The 24,113-nt window shown below is 55.6% G+C and overlaps 1 protein-coding gene across 24 annotated transcripts in view; it reads right to left on the reverse strand.

The window, feature by feature from the left end:
* DYSF (dysferlin) overlaps positions 1 to 24,113 on the reverse strand; it is a 203,920-nt gene that overhangs the window by 68,621 nt on the left and 111,186 nt on the right. For all 24 annotated transcript variants that reach the window (XM_047743874.1, XM_047743882.1, XM_047743880.1 and 21 more), the window contains 6 exons: positions 17,455 to 17,548; positions 16,897 to 16,974; positions 9,314 to 9,495; positions 7,671 to 7,811; positions 6,806 to 6,835; positions 5,342 to 5,371 (listed from right to left, as the gene is read on the reverse strand). In XM_047743874.1, the coding sequence (XP_047599830.1) occupies positions 5,342 to 5,371; positions 6,806 to 6,835; positions 7,671 to 7,811; positions 9,314 to 9,495; positions 16,897 to 16,974; positions 17,455 to 17,548 (555 nt within the window). The remainder of the gene's footprint in view (positions 1 to 5,341; positions 5,372 to 6,805; positions 6,836 to 7,670; positions 7,812 to 9,313; positions 9,496 to 16,896; positions 16,975 to 17,454; positions 17,549 to 24,113) is intronic.

The following is a 24,113-nucleotide window of genomic DNA, read 5'->3' on the forward strand; positions in this document are numbered from 1 at the left end:
CAAAGTCAACAACAACCTGCTTGTAGCTTAGCCCAAAGGCCACTGGCAGGCTCGCAGCTGTCCCGCTCCCTCAGTAGCCTCCTGCCAACTGACCTCAGCCTCCTTCCTAAAACCATCTCTCTGGTTCATCTCCGCTGCCCCTTTCCCCTCTCCACCCTCTGCTGGTTGGTTTCCTCCTCTGCCCAGCTGTCTCCTGGGCTTTCTGCCTCCAGGCGTCTCCCCTAAGCCCCAGACCCATATTCCCAACCTCTTATTGCTCAGTTCACCCATGTGCCCTACTGGCCTCTAACACTGACCTGGTCCCAAACTGGATTCTCTGACTTTCCCCTCAAAACCTGCTCTCTCCCAACGTCATCTCAGAAACCCCACCATCCACACTGACGATCAAACCAAAAAGCCCCACACCACCATGGCTCTCCCCCCGCAATCACCATGTCCAGTAAACTACCTGGTCTTCATGACTGTCTCCTAAACTTCTCGCACGTCCAACTACCTGTCTCCTTCCCTCGGTTCGTACCCTCACCCTCTCTCACCTGGATTCACCATCATCCCCCTAAGTGGTCTCCTTGCATCTGGTTTTGCAAATCCCTTTCCAAGAGCAAGTGCCTGCTGCATTCTATAGCCAGGGGGAACTTTCTAGAATGTCATTCTGTTTAAAACGCATCAAACATTCCCCAGCCACTCAGGATGAAGTCCAAACTCCTTAACACAGCCTCCAAGACCCCTCACATTCAAGTTCCTTCTGACCTCGTTGGTCTTACCTCTCACTTGATAACCCCCCCTTTCGGGGTCCCAGATAAGTGGTGACCCACCTCCCTGAACATGCTCAACACGGGCCCTTCTGAACTTCTAGCAGGTGGCAGGAGGCAGCCCACTCTCTTTACCTTTGAGGCTCAGAGTGTCCAGTCCCTGTGTGTGAAATGTTCTCTGCCCACTTCGCCTAGCTACCTCCTACTCAGGCATCAGATCTCCATTTAAATCTTCCTGGTGTCCTGAGCCGAACCTAAGTACCCCCACGGCTTCCACAGCAAGTGGACTCACTCCCACTGAAAGACACACCCTCTGCGTGTGTTCAACCACCAATTCCACACCCTGGGACCATGGCTGAAATCCCTGTCCAGTAACTGAAGGCTGATGAAGGGTAACTGAGGGAAGGGAGGGATGGCGAAGGAATGGGTAGGCGGATGGTGGAATAAAGAACCTACTCTAGCGGCCCCTCCCCTCCTTCCTAGCACTTCTGTCAGTGCTCCGTGGGTCCTCACCAACCCCTCCCCCTCTCCTGTGCCTGCTCATCGCTCCCTCGGTCTGAATGGGTTTCCCCTATGCCTCCCGGAATCTAACACATCCCTCAGGGATGTTTAAGCTCTCCATCTTCCAGAAAATCTCCCAACCACCCCAGAAACTTCTTATCGCCCTATTCTCTGTCTTCTTTGACCTCTAAGTGTCCCCATGGCCCCGTTTCCCAGGTCCTGACTGGTCTCTGACACCTCACTGGGAGAGTCCTATGGCCCCGGCCAGAGGGCCAGCTTCTAAGCCTGAGCTGCTCGACTTCTGGTCCAGCCAACCCAAGGGGCTCATCACCTCCTTCCTGACCAGTGGCTCTTGGTGGGGGTGGGCTGCAGTGATCCTCGTCACCCCTGGGGAAGCCTTTCAGCATCACCAGGCGGGGCGGAGGGGTAGACTTGAAGCATCACCGGGACATCCTAATTCACTGTCCTACATGAGACGGGGACTCTGAGGACCACAGACCTCGAGGGCAGCCATACACTATAAGTCTAATTAGATGAAGCCACGTTTGACCAATGCCTCTCTTGCTCACCCTCCCCACCCCACGATGTGCAGGGCAGACACAGGGCTGCTCCACTGACCGGTTCTATAGGCGGTCAAGGCTTTTGCCAAACTGCTTCCCATCAGGAGGACAGGGACCCAAGGACAGATGAGGCTCTCTCCCCTAGCAGAGAGAAATCTAGCCTTGGGCCCCCTTCGGTCTATCTGTCCAGTAGGCCAGCTCAGTACAGAGAGCCAAGGACAAGCCATGAGGGGGACTTCCTCCTCTCGGTCCCAGGGCCACCACACCAGACAGAAGTTCATTCCCATAGCAGGGCTGGGGGAACGGGTGAACTCCCCCAGCCACCTAAGTAGTCCTGTTACCAGTAGCCCCACAGACCCCCACATCCCCCAGCAGGGTACAGTCAGAGGACCCTCTGGACCCTCAGATCCTGGCTCCTGGAGGAGCTGCTGGGCAGGGGCAGCCAGGCATGCTGGGAGGGCTCCATTGTCTGCCTGCCCCACCCAGCTCGTTAGCAACAACATGTTGCTCTAATTACACTTCCCAGGAAAAACAGTGTTTTAAATTAAGGCCTTGGGGAGGGAAAGGGGGATGGGGGGACCACTGGGTTTATTTTCCTGATTGCAAAACACCAGAATTTTCCTTCTAGTGGATTTGGGGGTGCGGGAGAGTACCTCGTGTACATCTCAGACTAAAAGCCGTACCCTGGCGTTGGAAGGGGATAGAATGACGTCTGGTTGGCCCTCTGAGCCCTCAGTGAAAACAGCCATGGAGCCTGCAATCCCTTCCACCAGGGAAACCCCTGCCTGCCTTGGAGCAAGACAGAAGCGGCAGAACCAATGCTAATGCCCCAAACCACGCCCCCTTCCATGGTCAGGTCTGCAAGCCCCAGCTCCCGCCTATGGCACCTCCAGGTCCCCAGGTGAGGTCTCCCTCTGCACATGCTCCACATCCCTGGGGGGAGGGTGCTGGTTGTTAAGGAAACTGCCATCACCTCTTCTGCCATCTGTGTGTGTGTGTTTGCGCGTGTACACGCTTGTACACACTCACACGTGCATGTGCACGCTCTCCAGTTCTCAGGAAATCTAAAATTGCAGTTTCTTTGAACTCATTCCCCTTGGCAGTGTGGACCGCCTTTGTTCTCCAGACAAAAAGGAAAAGAAAGGAGACAGAGGGCTCAGAAGAGGCGGGGAAGAGGGACAGAAGGAGCCGGAGACCAAGGAGCCAATGGAGGAAGAGGGAAACAGGAAGGGAGAGCAGAAGAGGAGAAGGCGAACAAGGCTCAGGAAGGGGGGATTTCTTACTCTACCCTGACAGAAATACAGACTGGGGAGCTAGTGAAGGAAGTCCTCCCTTCATGCATGCTCTTTGCAAGGACCCAGGTCTCCCAGACATCACCAAATCCTCAAAGACCAAGGCAAGTGTCCCGACGCCCCCGACCAGATCTCCCAGAGAGGGCTGCTCCAAAGGGGCATAAAGCCTGGGGGAGGGGAAATCATGTCACCCAATCAACTGGCCCCAGCCCAAGGCACTGCCACCTAGTCCCCCCTCCCCAACCCCTTCTGCTAGCCCCGGCTTCAGATGATAGCTCAGTGTCACCTCTCTCAGAAAGCCATCCCCATGGTCCTCCACCTGCTCTGGGAGTTGTCAGCACAACCATGGACAGATGTCATTCCTGGACTCTGTCTCCCACACAGGCATGGGATTCACTGGCCTGAGGCACTCCCCACCAGAAAGGCTGTTCTTAAACCATCCTTCAGAGTCACAGAAGCCTCTTACCTGGTCCTGCCCTTGGCTCCCCAACCCACGGCCCCCAGCGGCCACACAGCTTCCTAACAAACCCATCTGTCCTGTCTGCTCCCAGACTTTCAAGGGCTCTAGTGGCCAGTGTCCCAGAATCGAAGCTGCCAGCATGCCTTCGCATAGCCCTTGGGGAAAGCTGGCACACTCTTCACAGATATCATGCTGGGAGCCCCAACGGGGCTAAATGTGGAAGTGGGGCGGGGGAGCAGGGCACATAAAGAAAACTCCTGCTAAGGCCTCGGGCTTCCTGCAGGCCCCATAGCTGCAGCTGGACTGACCTGTCCCTGGGGATTCTGGAGACTACATAGGATCCAGGACCTTGAGCTTAGCCTTCAAGTGCATGGAAAATGGCCGAGCCACGGAGCCCCAGGTCTGGGGCCGAGGCCCCTGAGAATGAGGGGGTCCACAAGACCATCTCCTGGGGTTGTCCCCTGGATCAGCTGATACTCTATTCATCTCCATTCATCCCAAAGGGCCTCGGACCCTTCGACCTGCAGACTCAGCCCCGCCCTATGCCCAGCAGACCCCACGATGTGCTCTCCTCTGGCCCTGTTGACCCACACCCCACCTGAGTCTGTGGCTTGGCTGGCTCTGCAGCAGGACACTTGGCCCTCCTCGGGGTCTGGCCCCAAAGCGGCAAATTTTGATTTGCTTCCTGACAACGAGACCACAGCCAGACCCCTGCTCTTGGAATCTGAGCCTTCCCTGCTACATATTACATCCACTTATTAAGGACTTTAACTTTTTTTAATAACTCATCCCTGGGCTGGGTCTTCTTCAGAGCAGGCTGTGGGTTTTGGCCACAAAGCGCTCTCAATCAAGAGAAAGGGCTCCGTGCTGCTTCCCTGGACAGGACTCGGCTCCCCTTTCCAAATCGGCAGTCTTTCGCAACCGTGGCCAGAAGCAGGAGGCTGCCTGTCAGGCGCAATTATGGCCAGCTCACTTGGCGGACCCCACCTCGGTCTGGGAGCGAAAGGAAGTGAGGTAAGGGGCGCGGGGCCGGTGGAGCCCACATCCTGACCCTGCACTTCAAGTCCAAATTGCACTGAAAATGTCAAATGGTGTCTGCTCCCAGCCTGGGGATTCCCTGATGGCAGGAAGTGGCTGCCCTTTTCCCAACCCATCTGACCAGGGTTCTCCTTCCTGTCTCCCTGCCCAGGCCTCTGCCCCTGCTCCCTTCTAAGGACCCACTCACAGATGTGCAGGAGGCCACAGGGGAACGTGCTGCTCATCCCTCATGGCAAAGGATGGAACTTTACTTCCTCTGGAAGCAAACCCCAATCTTCTTCCAGAACCTAGGAATCCCCAACCCCACCAGCCCCTAAAGCCGCCAGGCCCTAAACTGGTGCTTGGCCCCCTCAGCCAAAGGCATGTTCCCCGTCCTCCTGCAACAATGTCTGGCTGATGCCACCTTCACCAGAAAGGCTTCCTTGACTACTCTGGCCCCTTGTGAACTTTTTATTCTTGAAAACATGCCACCTGGTAATCAGCCAGTTGAGACACTATTTCTGCCCAGGAGGTCCAGGTGAATCCAGCCTCCAACAGGACAGCAAGGCTTCTGGGGCCAAAATCATGCCAGGATATACCCCAGGCAGCCCCAGGTCTGCACAGAGTGTGGGGAATGAAATCCGGGCAGGTCCCTGAGTGGCCACTGACCACTGGGGCACCAGGAGCTCAGATGGATCTGGGACACTTGCCCAGAGAAGAGCCTCCTCCTTCCCTCTGTCCCCGCATATCCCTTCAGCTCACCTCATCCAGGATTCCCGATGTATCGTGCACCTAGGCCACACCATGGGGTGTTCCGTGTCCAGGGGATCGGTGGAGGGAAGAGAAGAGGGAGGGTAAAAGTTTAGCATTAGTGATAAGGAGCACTAGATTGGGGCAGCGAACAGCACACCAGATGTCACCCTAAGTGAAGCCAAAAGAAACGTCCCCCCATCGAGGGCCATGGTGATGCACTTCTGGCCATGCTTTCCACATGGTTCCCGAGAAGGAAGGTGTGATGGGGTATCGATGCAGAGACTGGTAGGAGAGGCCAGGGCATGAACCTAGAGCCCAGGCATCTCCAGAGGTGATGGGAGAAGGGAAAGTGACAGGTGGTAGGAAGGGTCCCAGACCGGGTGCAGCAGCCTCAGGAAGCAGCCAGGTCTGACCCCTCGGAGCTGCTGTTTCTGCTGAAGCATGTGGACCTGGGTGAGGCAAGGAGAAACAACTTGGGTCCCCAGAGGCTGGCCAACCCGAGAGCAGGCGCTTGGACTGAACAGGAGAGAGAGACGGAGAGAAGCCAGAGCCGGGAGCGGGGGAAAAGCTGAGGGTGGAGTGGGGGGCTGATGGCAAAGGAGGGCCTGCAGGGTACAAACTGTCGGCAAATTGTGCTGGCTGCCTCGAAAGGGAGGAGGCATCCAAACACAGCCGGAATGACCACTTCTCCAAGCGGCTGCTGAGCCCGGCGAGAGGAACACTCCCCAAATCACATTAGCAGGGGTGCCGGAAGAGGGTTTGCATTTTCTACCGTGACTCCCACAAGAAGAAGGGGAGTGGGAGCAGGGTGGACATCCCCACCACTAGCAGAGTGAGGAAACTGGGTCACAGTGGAACCGTGGTCTAAATCACAACTTGGAGACCGAACATGCATCGGAGCCCCTGGAGGGTTCATGAGTACATGGAGGGGGGTTGCCCCGTGCCTTCAGGGTACACTTTAGTCAGTTTGAAGTGGGGCCCAAGACTCGGCCTTTCTTACCACACCTGGATGGTTTTCAGCCCCCGGCCGCACTTTTAAACCCACCCCCCCAGCCCACCAGGGCAGCACCAAAGGCCACCAAGGCCTGCGCCACCCCACCCCCCCAAGAGGTGGTGTTTTTGTTCAGTCTGGGGTGCAGCCTGAGCGCTGGTGATTTCTCAAGCTGCCTAAGGGATTCTAAGAGGCTGACCAGCTGAGGGCAACTGGTCTGGGTGGCCAGGAGGTCATTTCATTCTGAGGGTCTGTGATTCCCGGAATTCTCTGGGAAGAAGGGCAGGAAAGGCCAGAGCTGCACAGGGACCCCAGCCCTTGCCCACCCTGCCCCGTGGTCCCACCGGACTCTTCCTCTGCTTGAAGGCAAGATGCTGGTGGTATTTGGCTGATCACCCTTCCTAGCCCCGGGGTGGGGTGGGGTGCGGCATGCCAGGAGGACGGCAGTCTGTTAAAGGAGAAAAGGTGAGGGCAAGACTTACCTCAAAACCAGGAATATGGTGAATGGCCGGCTAGGATGCAGAAAACAAGAGAGCTCTGTTCAGATGCCTGTCACCCAAGGCCCCAGCACCCTGCTTTCTGCCTTGGCCAGGCAAAGGCATTTCCCACCGCAAAATAACACCCATGGACTGTATCAGTGATCAGACAGTGCTGGGGTTTGCAGACTCTGTCCCCTGGAGGCCTAGGGACTCTCAGAGGAAGCTCGAGGTGGCGGGCAATGGCAAAGGGAAGCCGGGTGGGTAGCATGTGGCCCAGACACCTCACTGGAATATCCCTATTTCTATCCGGCCTACCTATGGAGGTTCATCCCACAGAAAGAGCAACTTTGGAGAGATGGTTGTAAACCAAATGCCCCCTGTCAGAGCAGGGAAGTGGCTGGCCCTGGGTCATGAGGCCAGGCCATGGCAGAGGAGGACTAGAACAGAGGTCTTGCCCTTACCCGTCTACAGAGATGCCCCCATCACACTTAAGACCCCCCCAAACCAGATCACAAAGGTCTGACTCCCAGAAACCACTTCAAGTTATGACGCGGGGGAAATATAGCCAACGGCCAAAAGATGCAGGCATTCTAGCACAACCCAGATTCCCAACGCTCTCCCTAACAGTGAGAGCATGTTGTGATTTGGGGTTCAGAAAAGATGGGCAGAGCCAACCCTCAGCAGAAGGCCTGACAGCATGTGGCTATTCAGTGTTCCCCACTGACTGTGGGCCCCCAATCAGGGAAGAAGGATATATTAGAGTCCCTCTCCTCCACGGGGGCATCCCCTCCCTGTGCCCTCTTGTTCTCCTCCACTATGATGTAGTCCCTGCCTGGGCTTCCTGGATGTGGATATGAACCAGCCTCACCTTCTCTCTCTGGATGAGCTCAAAAGAGGCCAGGAGCTCGCCCGCCGGCTGGCTGCCCCTTATCAGGGGGAACCAGGCCAGCCGGGGCATCCGTTCCAGACTGGGCTGACACATGCAGCGGCCCATAAACTCATCTGCACCCTAGAGCATGGAGAAAGAAGAGTCAGCATCCCCCAGTTCAGGCTTGCAGGTGGCGTCAGAGCAATCCCCAGATCCATACCCAGCCTCCTGCACTAGCAAGAGACTCAGCAGTCAGGGCATTCCCCTGGGGCAGAATGGTGCACTCTAACCCCCTCAGAAGAACGTGAGGACAACATGCAAGGGACCTCTGACCACCGTTGCTAGATTTGCAATCCCATGATGGTCAAAAACCCCTCTGTAGGTCTAACTAGCCTTCACACTGATTTAATTTAATCAAGCTCTGAGCCCCTTAGAGACCACAGTGACAGCTCCCTGGCATTTCCTTAACACCCTCATCACAGGAGGTATCTGACATTTCCATGGGCTTCTTCATCTCCTTTCAATCTACCTGGGAAAACTGTGATCGCTCATCAAATTCAGTGAGTCCTGTTAAAATGATGTTTTGATCTTATCATTCCCCAGCTCCCGTGGCCCCCACCCCCAATCCCTGGCCCACATTGCCTCCAGCATGGGAGGCCCCTCACTGGAGCCTGCTCGCCTCTCCTGCCCTGCCTCATTCCCTCCGTACCCAACTCCAGCATGCTGGCCTCAGCTGCCCTTTCAGCCCCTGGCTGTCATGTCAGCCATCTCCCCCAGCCTCCGTTGCCCCCACGCCTGTACTAGAACTTGCACCTGCTCCCCCGCCTCGTCCCCTGGCCCAGCCCATCCCGGTCCTCCTGCCTCCCTCTTCCTCCTGCTGTGCTGGAACACCCCACCACCTGGCCCAAACACCCCAATCACGTTTCCTTCAGGGCCTGGGTCTTCCCCACAGGCTTCCCCCAAGTGCCAGCCCTGGAAGATGGGCTATCTCTCCCTCCTAGGAATCTTCTAGAGCTGTGCTCTCCAGTACCTGAGTCGATTCAAATATAAAGCTTAACTGATTAAAATTGAAAATGAAAATGGGGATTCTCAGGTGCACTAGCCACTTTTCAACTGCTCAAGGCCACATGTGCTGAGCCGCTCCCATTCTGAACAGCATGGCCACTGAGTTTGGCCAGCATCCCGGGAGGGTCAGCTGGCCAGCTCTGGAGAAGGGCCCTGCCTGTGCCCCTGGAGGGGTCTCTCTACTCCGTGGGGGCATCTCAGCTCCCACCTACGTTGGGAATGCCACGTGCCGACCACTTAGCCCACACACAAGCACCCCATGACCATTTGTGGAGTCGATGTAGCTCTCAGATGGGAAGAGAGGACTCCTGGGCTGGGGTCTCAGAAGGAAGTCAGAGGCAGAGAACCCTGACCCAGAACCATACACCCCTCCAGCTCCATCCCCTCTCCCTGCCGCAGACACAGCTCACCTATGAGCAATCCATTTTAATTACTCTAGAATGTTTTAACAGCTCTGTAGCCTGTGGGGTCAGGGGAGAGGCCATCTGGCTTGGTACCCCTTTGGGTGGTGTCTCCCACCCCCGCTCCTGGAGGCTGTGGGCGGTGAGAGGAAGAGGGAGGAAGGCAGGCAGACTCACGTAGGTGTCGTGGTCATACAGCTCCACCACAATGTTGGGTGGCTGCTCGGCAATGCTAGCCGGCTCACCAAAGATCTCAATCTCATAGAAGATGAGTGTCTGGTCCCAAGTGGGGTTCAGAGTGTTCTTTGCCACCACTGTCTTCTGGCTCTGGTGCAGGAAGGAGACGATGGCGTAGGGATCTGGGTGGGTCAGGTACAGGGTGGGTCAGGGTGGGGAGGGGCAGGACACAGCAGAGACCATGAGAGTTGTCTGCTCAGGGGTCGTGTGGGCCACAGAGCTGAAGCAGAGCCATGGCTGCTGCTCTGGCTGGGGCAACCTACAGGTGGGAGCCTGTTTCCCCAGCGCAACCCCCTCGCCCCACCCCAGCCCTCTCTAAAGCCCTCTGGTGGGTCACAGTGCAGAGACGGAGCTGAGTTCCAGGAGAGCAGGCCTAGAGATCCAAAGAAGCTCCCTTCCAGGCTCCTTCCTGGGCCAGCCACCAGGTCCTGCTAGAGGAAGTGCATCCTGGACAGTACATGCATTCATTCATCCAGCAAGCATTTATAAAAAGCCTTCTGTAGGCCATGTCAAGAGCTAGGTGCTAGGGGCTGAGAATACAGTTAGAGCAGAACCGTAATCCATACACGTAACCATAAAACTACAATCCTGATCAATGCCTTGAAGAGTGGCTCTAAGACACCATGGTGTGTGTGAGAAAGGGATCTATCTTCCTTGAGGAAGGGAGAGTACAGCAGAGATGCTGTTACCCTCAGACTGGGGTGCCTAGACCTGCCCTTCAGCAAGTCCACACTGGCTGCCACACGGAGAAGAGCCTGGAGGAAGCAGGGACACCAGTTCCGAGGCCCCTGCAAGGGTTCAGGCAGAGACAGTGGTGCTCGGATGGGTGAGCGCCCCAGAGGGAAGCCCATGGACTGAAGAGCTCTTTGGCAGTGGGTGATGTGACAGGAACCCTGAGATCCCTCCAGTTCCCTGCTGCCCCAAACCATTGTGCATCCTGCCTGCCCGCTAGTCATTCCCCCCACCATTCCCAAAGGGAAGTTGGTGTCACTAGAGAAGATTCTAGGGCCGTGGCTCTCAAATGTGACCATGCAGCAGAATCACCTGGAAGGCTTACACAGACTGCTGGGCCCCATGCCCAGAGATGTGTTCATCAGATCTGGGGAGGGGCCTGAGAATTTGCATTTCTAACAAGTTCCCAGATGGTTGGGATGCTGTCCTCCGGGCCACACTTGGAGAACCAGGGCAGGAGAAAGGCCTACGGAACTGAGTGCAGGCAATCTGGGACGGGGCAAAGGGCTTGGAGGAGGGGCTCTCCTCCTTCATGAGCTTCTCCCATGAAGATGTCAGATGGGGGGCAGGGTCCAGTTTGCTGCCATTTTGTAAGACTCAACGTGCCAGATGATGAAGGACAAGTCCAGAGATACAGGAAGCTGGCAACTGGATGCTAGGTGTCTGGGAGGGCTGAGCCCAACTCGCCCTCACCCATGCCCTCCACCTTTGGCCCCCGCTCCAGCCTGCAGCACCCTGCCTCCTCTGAGCCTCCCAGTATATCCCCAGCTGTGCCCTAAACCCCATGTGACCCTAGACCCTAAGTGCTAGTGCTAGGATGTCCAGCTGTACTCCCCGGACGTGGGTGGGGAGACAGCCCTTCCTCATGAAGGAAGGGGAAAGGAACAGGTACCTTGGCCCTAAGGAGACCAAATGCCATACTACCGCCAACATACAGGAGGTGACAAAGAGTGACCCTAGAAGAGGCAGGGAGGTCAGAGAGGACTCCCATCAAGAGATGGGGGGAGAAGGGTCCAAGATTCTGATTGTTGGCCCATGGCATAGCTAATTTTAAGGGTGGGGGAGATCTAAGCTAGGAGGCAGATGCTATGGGCACTCAGTGGCTGAATAAGGCTAGGTTTGGCTCACAGGAGGTAGCCACCAGCATGGAACCAGGCTTCAGGCACAAAAGCCACAGTGTAGTCAATCCTAGAGGGCTTCCTGAAGGAAACAGTTTGAACCTGATTCTGGGGGTAGAAGACTGCAAGGCCCTTGAAGGGAAATGGGCAGAGGAGACATGCCACCCCCACCTGGTGGAAACCTCCCTGGCATAGGGCTCCCCCTTCGATGCACCGGCCCCGGTAGGGTTGGCCCCAAACACTTCCCCTCCTGCCCGTGGCAGGGCCCAGCGGCGTCTGTGCATTTAATGAAACCGTCTGGCTGTGATACCATCAGCTCCAAGCTCCGCGGAGAACCTCTCCCTGGTTCCAGTAAGGGAAAGAGGGCGCGTTCCGATAAATAAAACCATATTAGAGAGCCAGCGAAAAAGCCCCTTTTGTTCCCACCCCCCGTGCTTCCCAACGCTTTATTTTTATAAGCATGAGGGCCCCAGACCGGCCGCGTTTACACAAAGATCACAATTGCACATTGTAGCGGCTACGTACCCTGTATTGGTGTTGGCAGCACCCCCCACGCGCACCCCCCCACAGCGGGCCAACTCCTTCCAGCGGCCCCAGCGGCCCAAGCAATGAGCTCAGCGTTGGGGGAACGGGGAGGGGGTGGCTTTCAAACAAGAATCACCCAGACCCACACACGCGCCCCGCCCGCCCAGGGGAGGAGAAAACACACAACAAAGGCATTGTAAAGAGCAGGCCTGGAGGCCTGGGGCCTCAGACACTGAGCTACTGTGTGCTGGGGCTCGGCTTCTCCCCCCACAGGGCCCAGCCCCTCCAAAAGAAAGAAAGAAGGCGAGAAGGGGTATTGCTGAAGTAAGGTGGTCAGATGAAGGGAAGCCAGACAAATGCACAGACTCATCGCTCCTCCAAGAGAGCCAAGGGGAAGGAGAAGCAAGTCCTGAGGAGAGGTGGAGGGGAAGGTGAGGGGCTGGTTCTTCTCTGTCACTCCAGTCTAGCACTCCTGTCAGGGACACTCCCATAGAAGAGGGGCAGCATTGGCCCTCGGGCATCACCCACCAAGCCACACGGAGCTGAAGTGGAAAGTGGCTGGACTGGGGCTCTCTGAGGACCATGAGCTGCCCTAGACGACTCCAGCTGTGTGTCTCCCTGGGATGGGAGACAGGGCAGACAGCACCATCCCACTTGTCAGACAAGAGAGCTTTGCCCCATGAAGACGAAGTTACTAGCCCATGCTCACCTGTGACCAGGGCTAGACCCCCTTGACTCCCAGTCTAGTGCTCCTTCCACCACTCCATGCCCTTTGGGAAAGAACCCTTCAGAAAGAGGGGAGTAGTGAAAAAGAAAACTGTAATATAGCAATATTTCTTCCTATTAAATTAAGAAAATTATTTGGAATTATAAAACCCAGTGTTGGCAAATATTTGATGAAATGGGTACTCTCCTTTACTGCTGGAAGCAGTTCAGGAAAGCAACTGGGCAGTATGCCCTAAACAACATAAAATTGTTTATACCTTGCTTCCTCTATTCCTGGGAATCACCCAAATTAACCAAAAAGCTATATGCACAGAGATGTTCACTCCAGCATTATGTGCAACCCGTCATTCATTCACTCTGTAACTACTGACTGACCAGTACGTGGTCGGTAAGCAGAGCACTAGGGATAGGAAAATGAAGGAGACAAAATCTAGGCTCTTAAGATCACGACTACTGGTTGGAAATGGTCACTACAGGGCAGTTAGATTCCAAGGTGATGTGCAGCTTACTCAGGGAATGAATAAGGTGGGGGTGTCGGAGATACCCCCATGGAGCCTGGTGGCATCATGTCAATCACCCCAAAGGAGGTCTCCTACCCTAAGTCTCCAGAACGAGGAGGGACCAAGGCACACCAAGGGAAAGGGGGTGTTCTAGACATCAGCACAGCACTCACGATGACACCAAAGAGCCTGGGCATTTGAGAAACAGCCACTAGTTGGTCTGGCTGAGGGGAGGAAGGGAAAGCCCAGGGCAGTGGGGATGAGAGAGGGAGGAGGAGCTCACAAAGATCCCAGATCTGAGCGGAGCAATCTGGACTGAATCCTATAGATCGGTGTTCCCCAAAATGTGAGCTTCGTAAACGCAAGTTCTCTGGGGATCTCGTGAGCACTTAAACAAGTCAAACAGGCTCCTTTCCTGAAGCCATTCCAAAGCCTCTCAATGCCACTGTGCATTGTAAATCTGGAAGCGTGCACTGTTCTCCAGTCTCCCTTGCTCAGGAACCCTGCTTAAGTGGAGCATTTCACAAGCCTCTGACACACTTTGGAAAAGAGCTCCATGAGCTCAATGGGAGAATTCCCCCTGCCAGAGCCAACTTAACAGAAAGTCTGCTTCGAGGGGGAGCGGGCCACGACTAGAGTCCAGACGCCGTAAGCCCCGAAGCAAGGGCTCCCCAGTCCAATCCAAGACAGAGTCTGGATTGGGACGTAAAACTAAAACAGTGGTCCCCACAGAGGTGACCTCCGCGTGAGACCCCAATGCGGCCTGCCCTGGAGTAATAGCTCTCAGGACCACCCACCTGGCACACACCTTTGATCTCCCAGGAACCATGAGGCCAACAAAGAGGGCACACGACCTTCTGTTGTCTTTACAGATACTGCACTCTGGTAAATTAATAACTTAGCTTTTGGTCTACTTACCATCTCTCATTTGCTTGGCAAACCAAGGTAGGCAGGCCCCCTGAGCCCCCTGGCCTGTGAGGCCCTCCAAGGGGAATTTCTGATTCCCCCAGCCTAAGGGCCATCTTCTGATATGTCATGACCTCACAACAGAGCATCTCACGGGTTGTCCGTCTTAATGGGACCTCTGCTCACCAGGTAGGGGCAACCCCAACCCAATGTCAAAGAGAAGTCATTGGAATTAAGCATCATTTTATGTTTCTAAATGCCTAGCTGCTACACAGACCACGCATCCTCATAGCCACAAACCACAAATGTCCTTCCCATGTCTGGAGAATTGAGGCTGACTATATATTGAAACCCCTTCGGAGGCAGAACCCTCAGGTGGCCTGGACAGAACATCTCCACAAGCCTCACTTTCCTGCCTGAGTTTAATATTATTCACCAAGTGTTTCCTAGGCAGTTCCTGTGTGTCCCCATCCCACCCCCCGCCCATCCAAAACCTCAGCCAGAGAAAAGGAAGCAGACACAGACACAGCACCAGCACTGCTCGGGGCCCTGGGAGCCCACCGCTGCAGGAAAGACCCAGGGCATCACAGGTCAGAGTCAAAGGAGCACCTTCTGGAAGAGAGCCGTCTCTGTCCCAGACACTCAGCAGGCAGGCTGGAGGATGATACCAGCAACAGAGGCCACGCTAGACCCTTCCCTGGCCCCAGACGGTCCGGATTCACACATGAGTTTCCTCCAAGAAGTGCCAGCCGGTGGCCACGCACAGCCTTCGGCCGCCAGCCGCCCCAGGGTCAGTGCCAGGGGAGAAATTGCTTTGGTTTAGGGTTTGGGAGTGAAAATAAACACTCTGAGTTTTATAGGTTCACCCATGTTGGCTGCTGTTTTCCTTTCCAGCAGCTGGTCAATCAGGCCTTTCATTCAGAAGCCAGCGGCCTCTGAGGAAGCCCTGGGCAGTGCCCTCAAAGCTCAAGGGATGTTTATTTGGGGGAGGGGGTGGGGCTGGGATGGAAAGTGTGACATCTCCCGCAGACCAGTGCCGGGCTGACCCTGCCTGTGGTCCCCCGGGGTGCGTGCCACCTCCCAGCACGGGTTTCTTGGGAGGGCCCCCATCCCTGCAGTGTCCTCGGCCAGCCAGGCCCAAGGACAACAACAGGAAGACAAAGGCCCCCCCGGGACTCGCCCCACGCCCACACAGGCCTGCCGCCTGCACCCTTGTCTCTCATGCCCTGCTAAGGAAGAAGAAAGGCTGTTGATGAGTTCACCTATCTTCTCTCAGCGTACATCCCAATGGGCAGCGAGCATTCTGGCAGGTTCCCAGCAAGGGCCAGGTGCACACGTCTGCCCCTCCCCCACCAACTGCGGCATGTGGGTTTTGCATATGCTTTTCAGAGGGTGCTGTCGGGACCTGGGGACCCAAAGCCCAGAGGAGAAATTGCTCCATCTACCATGTACCTGGCTGCCCATGGCTGGAAAACAGGTCACTGGGAGGAGAGAATGTGGGGAACCCCAGCTGCTGGGGTGAGACATGAGGGTGGTCCCCCCTGTGGGGGAGGAGCAGGGCCCAGACGAAGAGAAGCAAGTGGCTGTGAGCTATAGGGCCATCCTATAGTGAACAGAAGGTCACTCTCACAGAAGAATTCACTTCTACTCAAGGAAGTAGAAAGCACTTGGAGGATGGCAGGCCATTTGTCAGCTATTTGATCTCAAGCAATTTAGCTAAGCTACCTGCGTCTCTGTCTCCTCACCTGTAAAATGGGAACATGAAGCCCCTAGCTCATAGGAGAGACGTAAGGGTCATGTGCACCGAGACCAGTAAAATGCCAGGGCTCACACTGAGCGCTCAGTCAGTGTCCGTTCTTCAGGTACCAAGTGCAGGTTCAAGGACAAGACAAAGCGCCTTCCTGGAGGAGTTCACAGTCAGAGTGGGAAAGACAGACAGCAGTTGATCTAGGTGGCAGTCAGGGCTGTGAGAGGCGTTGGTGGGGCGCCGGCCTAGTGTCAAGGAAGGAGCAACCATCTGGACTTGGGGCAGCGTCAGAGGACCTGAGCTAGGTCTTAAAGAATGAGTAAGAGTTTGCTGGGTTAAAAATCAGGATGGAATGCATTCTAGGCAGAGAGAGCATGGAGTAGAAAGGCCAGGAAGAGCTCCACAAAGGTTGACAAAAGTTGGTGAGACCAGAGCTAGTCTTAGAGGCCAACTAGGGAACAATGCAACTGCAAGCTCCACAGGAGTCTGATCCACAAAAATCCCCAGCTGTCTCCCAGTGTCTACACTGGAAATCAGAGGAGTGACATGACCAGATCTGTCTGAGGCAGGGTGGAAGGTGAGGGAGGTCAGGAGATGAGAAGGGGTGAGGCCAGTTCCTGGGAACATCTCCAAGAGACATTCAGAAGCCAGAATCCGCGGGACTGGAGGACGGATGGTTTCCAAACTGACAGGCAATAGACACATGCTAGTGCAACACCAGAACCAAGGTAGGCAAAGAAGGGAGGCCTGGATGGGGGAAGGAGGGCACAAGGAGTTCAGTTTGGATAGGATGAACTGAGGAGCCAGTGATGGAGGCATCCTGGGGGACACACCTGGCTAGACACGTGGAGCTCCTATGAACTGAAGGCCTGGAAGCTTCTCCAACATGGGTGGTCCATGGAGCCAGGGAAGGTGAGGGCACCCCAGTGCCCAGAGAAGAGGACACACAGACAGACTGTCAAGACCATTAGACTTAGAGGCCTGGGAAGCCCCCCAAGTAGGAGCAGGAAGAGTAGCAAGAGGCTGCGGGAGACCCTGGAGACAGAAGTGCCTGGGGGTCAGAGCCAGAGGGGCTCTCAGAAGGAAGTGATGGTCAACGAACCCAGCAGAAGGGTCAAGCAGGCCACCCGACAACCAACCCAGTGACCCCGGCAAAATGAGCCACCTCCACAAATCCCACAAACAGCCCCAGCTCCCACACACTGGAGAAGCCCTGTTGGCTCAGCTCCCGGCTCTCAGCCCCTGGTCTCTGATTCCCTTCCCACCTACCAGAAAAGGAGTCCTTGTCCATCGAGGGCAGGTCCCGGGCCTGGTACATATAGCAGCGTAAGTGGTAGCGGTTCCCATCTGTACCAAGGAGGAAACAGAGATGCCAAGTGAGCGGCTAGGAGCTGCTGAGAGCAGCGGCTGGGGTGAGGGGAGTCTCCTGCAGGAAGGGCCACAGACGAAGGGTGTGAGCCATGGAAATGACACATGTCACATGTCACCCTCTGTGGGAGTGAACCGCTCACAGGATCAGAGCGGAGCATGGCTCCTGAGTATCGTGTCCTGGGGCCTGAGAGCTGGGGAGAAGGGGATGGAGGAGAAGCCAAATAAATGACAGGGGCAGCCAGAATGCACAGGGCCTTGAACGCCCAAACCCAGGCACGCCACACGCAGCTGGACATGCACGTGTGTGCATGCACGCGCACGCCTACACACCCCCACCAAAGACACACACCCACCACAAAGCACCTAGACTCGATTCTCCCTAGCCCCCATACAAAAATGCATGAGGCTACACACCTGTCGACCTCACCCTGCTAGACACCGCCAAGCATCACTTACAATCAAAGATGCAGGAAATCGTGGGTCTGTTCACGCCGAAGCTCAGGGTGGACACGGACATAGAATCATCACTCTTGTCATCTACCACGCCGCCCTGGAGACACAGAGCTGGTCATGACCAATCCTGACCTCAGAGCCAGGGGGAATCATTTGCCCAAGTCAGGAGACCTCTAGACAATACTCCTCTGCTGCTGAGAGCTGGGCCATTGGCCTCTGATTTTACTCTAGGGTACCACATCCTCCTACAGCCTCCCCAGACTCCACTGTCAAGTCCACAGGGAAACTGTTCTCCCTCTCTGGTGGAGACCGGACATGCCAGAATGGGATATGGAGTGATTCTGGCCCAAGAGGTTAGGGTCTGATAGAAGGAAGGACTCGAGGGCAGAGAATTCAATGGGGATTTTCCCACTGGGATGAGTTAAGAGAAGCCAAATCAGGGGACCTCTGTCCACTCCCTGCACATCTGGACACTGGGTCCTAGCTCTGGGGGAAACTGTGCTATGTTGTCGCCACCTCTCACCAGCTCGCACTAAGCTGAGGGCAAAAGAGGACGCAGGCTGTGGCCAGGACAGGGACATGAGCAAGAGGCAGGGTCCATAAGCACTCAGGCTCAGAAGCCAGTCTGCCAGTGTACTGCTCATGAAACTAGCCAGTCAGTCCCCTCACTTTGTCCTCACTCGCACTGGGCTGTAACTGCTGAGCCATACACCAGCCTCCTTGGACCAGGTGCTTACCGCCCAGGTGTATCCAGAGCCAGCTCGGGCACACTGTGGCCCCTCATTGGCATCTTGCATGACATGGGGGACTTCAGGGACCCAGCAGGGATCAAGGCCCCCACAAGTACAGGAAATGTACTGGTTACTCAACAGCCCAGCCTTCAGATTTGGCTTTCTTGGCAAGCCCACCAGCATCCTGTGGCCCAGAGCCCAGCAGAAGGGTGGGGAGAGCTGGACAGTATTCCCATACTGTCCACTCTCTCTGCAGCCTCTCCAAGAGATTTCTCCAGGCCCCTCGCCTCTCTCTTCCCTACCATCATCTGCCCCACTCTCTTGCCCTATTCCTGTTCCCAACACACAAGCACACACACCCTTGTGCGTGAACAGAAACTCTGGGCTCACCGATGGCCTGTTAATCTGGTGCAGGCCCACACAGGGTGGCCGTTTGCCAGGACTTTCCACCCTGCCACCCGGCCACAGCCATCTCCCAGGAATCTCACCCTCTCTCCAAAGAGAAGACACATGGCCACTTCTACATGGTCCTCTCCAAGTCACACCCACTCTCAGGGCCCAGTCCTGGACCCCTCATTGGAGAAGTCTCCCTGAAAGCCTGCCTTCCCACTTCTGATCTGCCCACACCCAGAGCCAGAACCAGCATCGTTATCCAGAGCCCAAATCCTTCACACGCCCTCAGTACCTGAAGGACCCTGATCAGACCTCAGGTGACCTGCGCCATTTTCCCATTCAACACCAGGGCTTCCCTCCCCCAAACCCAGCATTCAGCACTAGGCAGGCCATGCCCCTTGAAGATGGCCAAGACTCACACCTGCTCCATCACAAGCTCTTCCTCTTCCCTAGCCGGAATTGCCTCTCACTATCCCAAACCCCTCCATCTTCAGGGCATCTTAGGACACCGAGGGAAAGCCTGCCCTGGTCACTGTAGGTCAACAGAGAAATGCATCCTAACACAGGCCAGGTCTTCCTCTGCTCCATTCCTGCAAAAGGGACCCTAAGATACACATGCAGGAAAGACAGGTCCATCTGCTCTTCCAGGGGTCTCAGCGAGGTCTAGCTTCAACCAGGAAGTCTCTGGCACCCACCACAGGACACCCCCCTCAAAGGCCCCCTTCTTTTGATCATAACTTCAACACAAGTTCTAGAACCAGATTTCGGGGGCTCCAATTACGGTCCTGCTATGTATTGGCTGTGTGACTTTGGGCAGCTTACTTAACCTCTCTGAATCGTGTCCGTAAATTTGGAATAATTCTACAGTATCTATCTCAGAAAGTTGCTGTGATTATTAAGGAGATACACTGCGTGTTCTTAGCACAACTCCTGGCACGTAATAAATGCTCAATAAGTATTTGCTAGTAATGATCTTATGAAAGAAATAAAGCACAGTGGGGCAGAGGCTGGGTAGGACATAAACTGTTAATCTTGCAATTATTCTCAGGGGTGGTATTCATATACCTCATATTTGTTCAAAATTATTCCAGAAGCTGGAAAAGTGGACATTTCAGGAGCCATAGCCCTGGGCAGAAATCAAAAGCAATCAATCAAGCAATCAGTCTCTCAACACACACACACACACACACACGCACACACACACACACACATGCACACACGGGAAAGCAGGATAACAGGGAGGGTGTCATACTACAGACAAGGAAAGACCCTGAACAAGATCCTCTCTCCTGAGCAGGTGCGGACCCCAGGCATCCTGGGTTCCCCCCAGAAAAAGCATTTGGCCCCACAATGCTGCACTGGCATCCCGCCAGAGCCCACACCACATCCAACAGCTAACGGCTCCCAGTTTCAGGATCTGCAAGGCCGCACATAGGGCTGGACCTGGGGGGCCCTGCAGGCCACCCCAGGCGAGAGGCACAGGACGCCAAGGAAAGCAGATCAGAACACTGGAAATGGGGCTTGACCAGCACCCCCATACAACCACCTGTAGCACATGCAGCCCAAAGCACCTTGGTGGGAGGGCAGGGGTTCGGGTAAAGGCAGGGTGGAAGGCCCGGGACCCAGTGGCCGTGCCATCATAGCCTGGCAACATGCTCGTGTCCCCCACGAGTCGGGTGAGTGAAGGGAGGAGGCTGCCTCTGCCTCCCAAGACCCCCATAATGCCTTTGCCCCCTCCCAGTACCTGTGGGGACCTCTGTGGTTGCTGAAGGCTGCCAGCGCACTTCCCCACTCACCTCACATCTCCAGATGGCCCCCGCCCCGAGCTGCCTCCCAGAAGCGCCGCTCCCACCAGAACTCCTCGGTCTGGGGCTTTGGCAGCAATTTCTGGGTCTCTGTCCAAGGGCAGTCTGCCCTCCTGTGATCAGAAAAGGGGTCCCCCTCCCTGGGATTTCCACAAAGTCAGGCACCAGGTGTCTCAGGCCTAGCTCAGTGCTTGGCCCACTGCAGGCCCTGGCCCTCAGAAACAATGTCCTTCAGAGAGAGGAACCAGTATCCCCTTGGGGAAGGCCCCTCACACTGCCTGGGCTTTTCCACCTATCCTGCCCCCAGGATGGGGGGTCCACAGGACCCTCCACACCGCCCCCAGTCCCCAACCTGCCCCCCAAGTATGGACTTGCCTCCTCCTTCCCTTCTCCCCCAGCTCAAAATGACAGATGGGGATTACTGAGAAAAAGCTGGGAGAACCAGGAGCCAGGCTGAGGGACACCCACTAAGTTCAGTCCCTCCCAGCAGAGCCCCAGCCCCACAACCACTCTGGTTCCCAGCCTGGGCAGAATTCTACCCACACCTCAGGCTGATATCTTTCCATTCTCTGACCCACTGGCCTCCACAGGGGAGGCTGGGCTCTGCACACATCCTCTTCAGACCCTATGAGCAGACAGGGAGGCCAGCTCTCCCTCCCAGCCCAGCCGCGGCCTCTGAATTGAGTCTCCAGCAGTCTGGACACCCCCCAAACACCCCCATCCCTGATGACTTTCATGCTCAACCCAGCTGAAATCTTCTAGGGACCCCTTTCTTGTCCCCAGGCCTTTCTTGCCCCCACTCTCTACCCTCTTCTTTCCCTTCTTTTTCCTAGGTGTCTAGACTCATACTCAAGGTCTCTGTGCAAGAATGAGTAAGCCCCCCCCCAGGGGCTTCTGCTGTGCCCTGAACCCCCTCTTACCATATCTAGCACTCCTCTCACTGTTGACTCCCACTGAGGGCTCTGGGAGATTTCTGTCATATGCCCAGCTCCCCTCACCCACAGCAGGTGCTCAGTACACATCTGGAGAGCAGATAAATGAAAGAAGGAGGTCACCAAGAAGGAGGAGCAACAGCGTGAGCTACAGCTACAGCTCATGGAGGCCAGCCTGTCACCCAAGTCAGGGGATCAGTCTGTCTGATAACAGATAACCCCATGTCACACTTCCTTCATCCTGAGGTACGTTTCAGTTTTCAAGTGTAGACATGCAAGCCTCACACACCAGAATTTCTCTCTAGGCAAACAATGAAGCCACATGAAAACTTGATTTGGGAGCCTCTGGGAGGCACCTCCTTCCTGTCTTGTGCTTTGCTGGATGTTTAGCAGCATTCCTGGTCTTGACCCATTAGATCCCCAGGAATTCCTGCCCCTTCAGTTGTGACCACCAAAAATATCTTCAGACATCATCAAATGTCACTTGAGGGACAGGGTGGAGGATAGAAACTGCCCCCTGTGGAGACCCCCTGGTGAAAATCTAATGCAATGGGACACCCCCCTCCCACCCTTGGTAGGTTCCTAGCATTTAAGCAGCACTCAGTAAATGGTGCTAGTGGTGTCCTTTTTACTCTTACAACTCTCCAGTCTCACACTAAAATAATACTTTCCCCCTTTAATTCTCTTGTTTCTTTAAATCTGGAATCCGTCACCTTCTCTCTGCCTCAGGGCCTTTGCACAAGCTGTTCTTGCCACCTAGAATGCCCTTCAAGGTGAGCTAACTTGAGTTCTTGTCTCAGCTCAGTCACCACTGACGCCTGGATACTGCTGTGGCTGTCATGCCTTCAGCAACAGCCCCCACTTGGCCTCTCCTAGCTCTCTCCTGCATCCATCCCTCCACGTGTACGGGCAAGGCACATACGCTCCCCCTCTCCCCTGCACCCAGCCCAGCATCAGGCACTTAGCAGTCATACAGTGAAGATCTGTCACAGAAAATGAATCACCAGCATTCCTGCCCTGAGCCACGTGGGCAGCGATCAGACCTCAGGTCTCAGGGGAAAGGTTAGGAAAATGCACATCGGACCACACCCTCTTTCAGTAAGCTGTTACTACAGAAAGAACAAGGGACAGGGGTTCACACACACACATCCCCCCACTGTGGGGCCATGTCTGGGGTGGAACAGAATGGGCTGGACCCTCAGAAGGTCCCACTCAGGAAAGCTTCCTGGAGGAGGAAAAGAGAAGAATGTTGGCATAAGGGGAGTAGCAGAGTGCTGGGCGCCTGTGCCCCCAGAGCTCAGGGGAAGACTCAGCGAAAGGGGCATAGTTGGGGCACAGCAAGCTAGGAGAGGAAAGCCGGCTTGCTTCTGCTCTTGCTCAGAGTCCTGGGCAGAGAGAGCCAGGCCGCAGTGGCAGCTGAAGCCTCACTTTCTGTCCACCCACTCTCCCCCCACTCCACTCCATACACTCGCTCTTCCCCAGCCCCAGCAGGCCTCGGGCATTGGGTTTCCCACAGCCACATTCCTGCCTCGATAGCTCATGCCTATGCGACTCCCAGACTGTGGTCTGTGGCCACACACTCCATCCTGGGGCTAGCTATGTAAGGGATCCTGCTGCTCGCCCAGGGGACTGGGCAGCATCCAACCCACCATGGCCCGGCCGGCGGCCGCGGCTCCTGAGAAGAGCCTGAGCTGAGGAGTGCAAGGAACTCTCTCCCTCCCAGACGGTGCAGGGCTGCCCCCGGGGTCCCCACAACCAGGGGCCAAACCCACCTTATCTGCTAAGGACTCCTGCCCCAGGACCTTGGTGTGGCCCCCACACCAGGAGAAGGTGGGCAGTTTCTGAGAAAACACGCTGCTTAAGAAGGGGACCCCACGGCCCACCTAAATTGGATCCAAGACCAAGCACTAGACCACTAGCATGTCTGAAATTCCTCCTGTCCGGCTGGTTGTCGGGTCACACACACACACACACCTCCTCCCTCTGGCAGGGGTGTGACGCCTCATCCGTACAGGCCCGGAGGCAGGACAGAGAATGAAGGGGCAAGACCAGCGGTGGATGAAGCAAAAAGACAGGCTGAGCAGAGGGTCCCCCGGGCTGAGCAGGCAGAGGACAGAGCCCCCATCAGCCACGCCGGGATGGTCAGGAAGGAAACAACAGAGTTCTGGCGATAGCTCAGGGGGCTACCGGGACGCCTTCTGTCCCATCAGAGTCAAGCAGGTGGTTTTTGGGGACCAGCCACCCTCCTGGCTTCTGAGGAGAGCTCAGTGCCAGTACCTGATGGACCAAGAGAGCACAGGTGACAGAGCTGTTGGGAAGAATGTTACTACGGGACCCTTTTCTCTTACGTAAACAGGACCAGGGGACCCCCGCCCCCGCCCAGAGCAGTAAGTACTGGAGCTGGCCTGCCGGGCTCCGAAGAGCAAATTAGTAAGTTTTCAGGTGTATTGCAAGACAGCTGTTAAACATAGCCATCTGTAACAATTAAGTCATATAAATTTATAACTACAGAAATTTAAAACAGAGGTGATGGGGCGCCTGGGTGGCTCAGTCAGTTATGCGTCTGACTCGTGATTTCGACTCCAGTCATGATGTTGGGGTCCTGGGATCCAGCCCGCATTGGGCTCTGTGCTGGGTGCAGCACCTGCTTGGGATTCTGTCTCTTTCTCCCTCACCCTCTACCCTTCCCCCACCCTCTAAAATAAATAAATCTTTTTCGAAAAGGTAATAAATCCTCAAGCTCATCACTTCCTAATTATTTTACGACTTTTGACTATTGTTCTGCTCCTGAGGTTACGTAC

The sequence above is a fragment of the Lutra lutra genome, chromosome 9 (assembly GCF_902655055.1).
Source record: "Lutra lutra chromosome 9, mLutLut1.2, whole genome shotgun sequence".
Taxonomy (NCBI): Eukaryota; Metazoa; Chordata; class Mammalia; order Carnivora; family Mustelidae; genus Lutra; species Lutra lutra.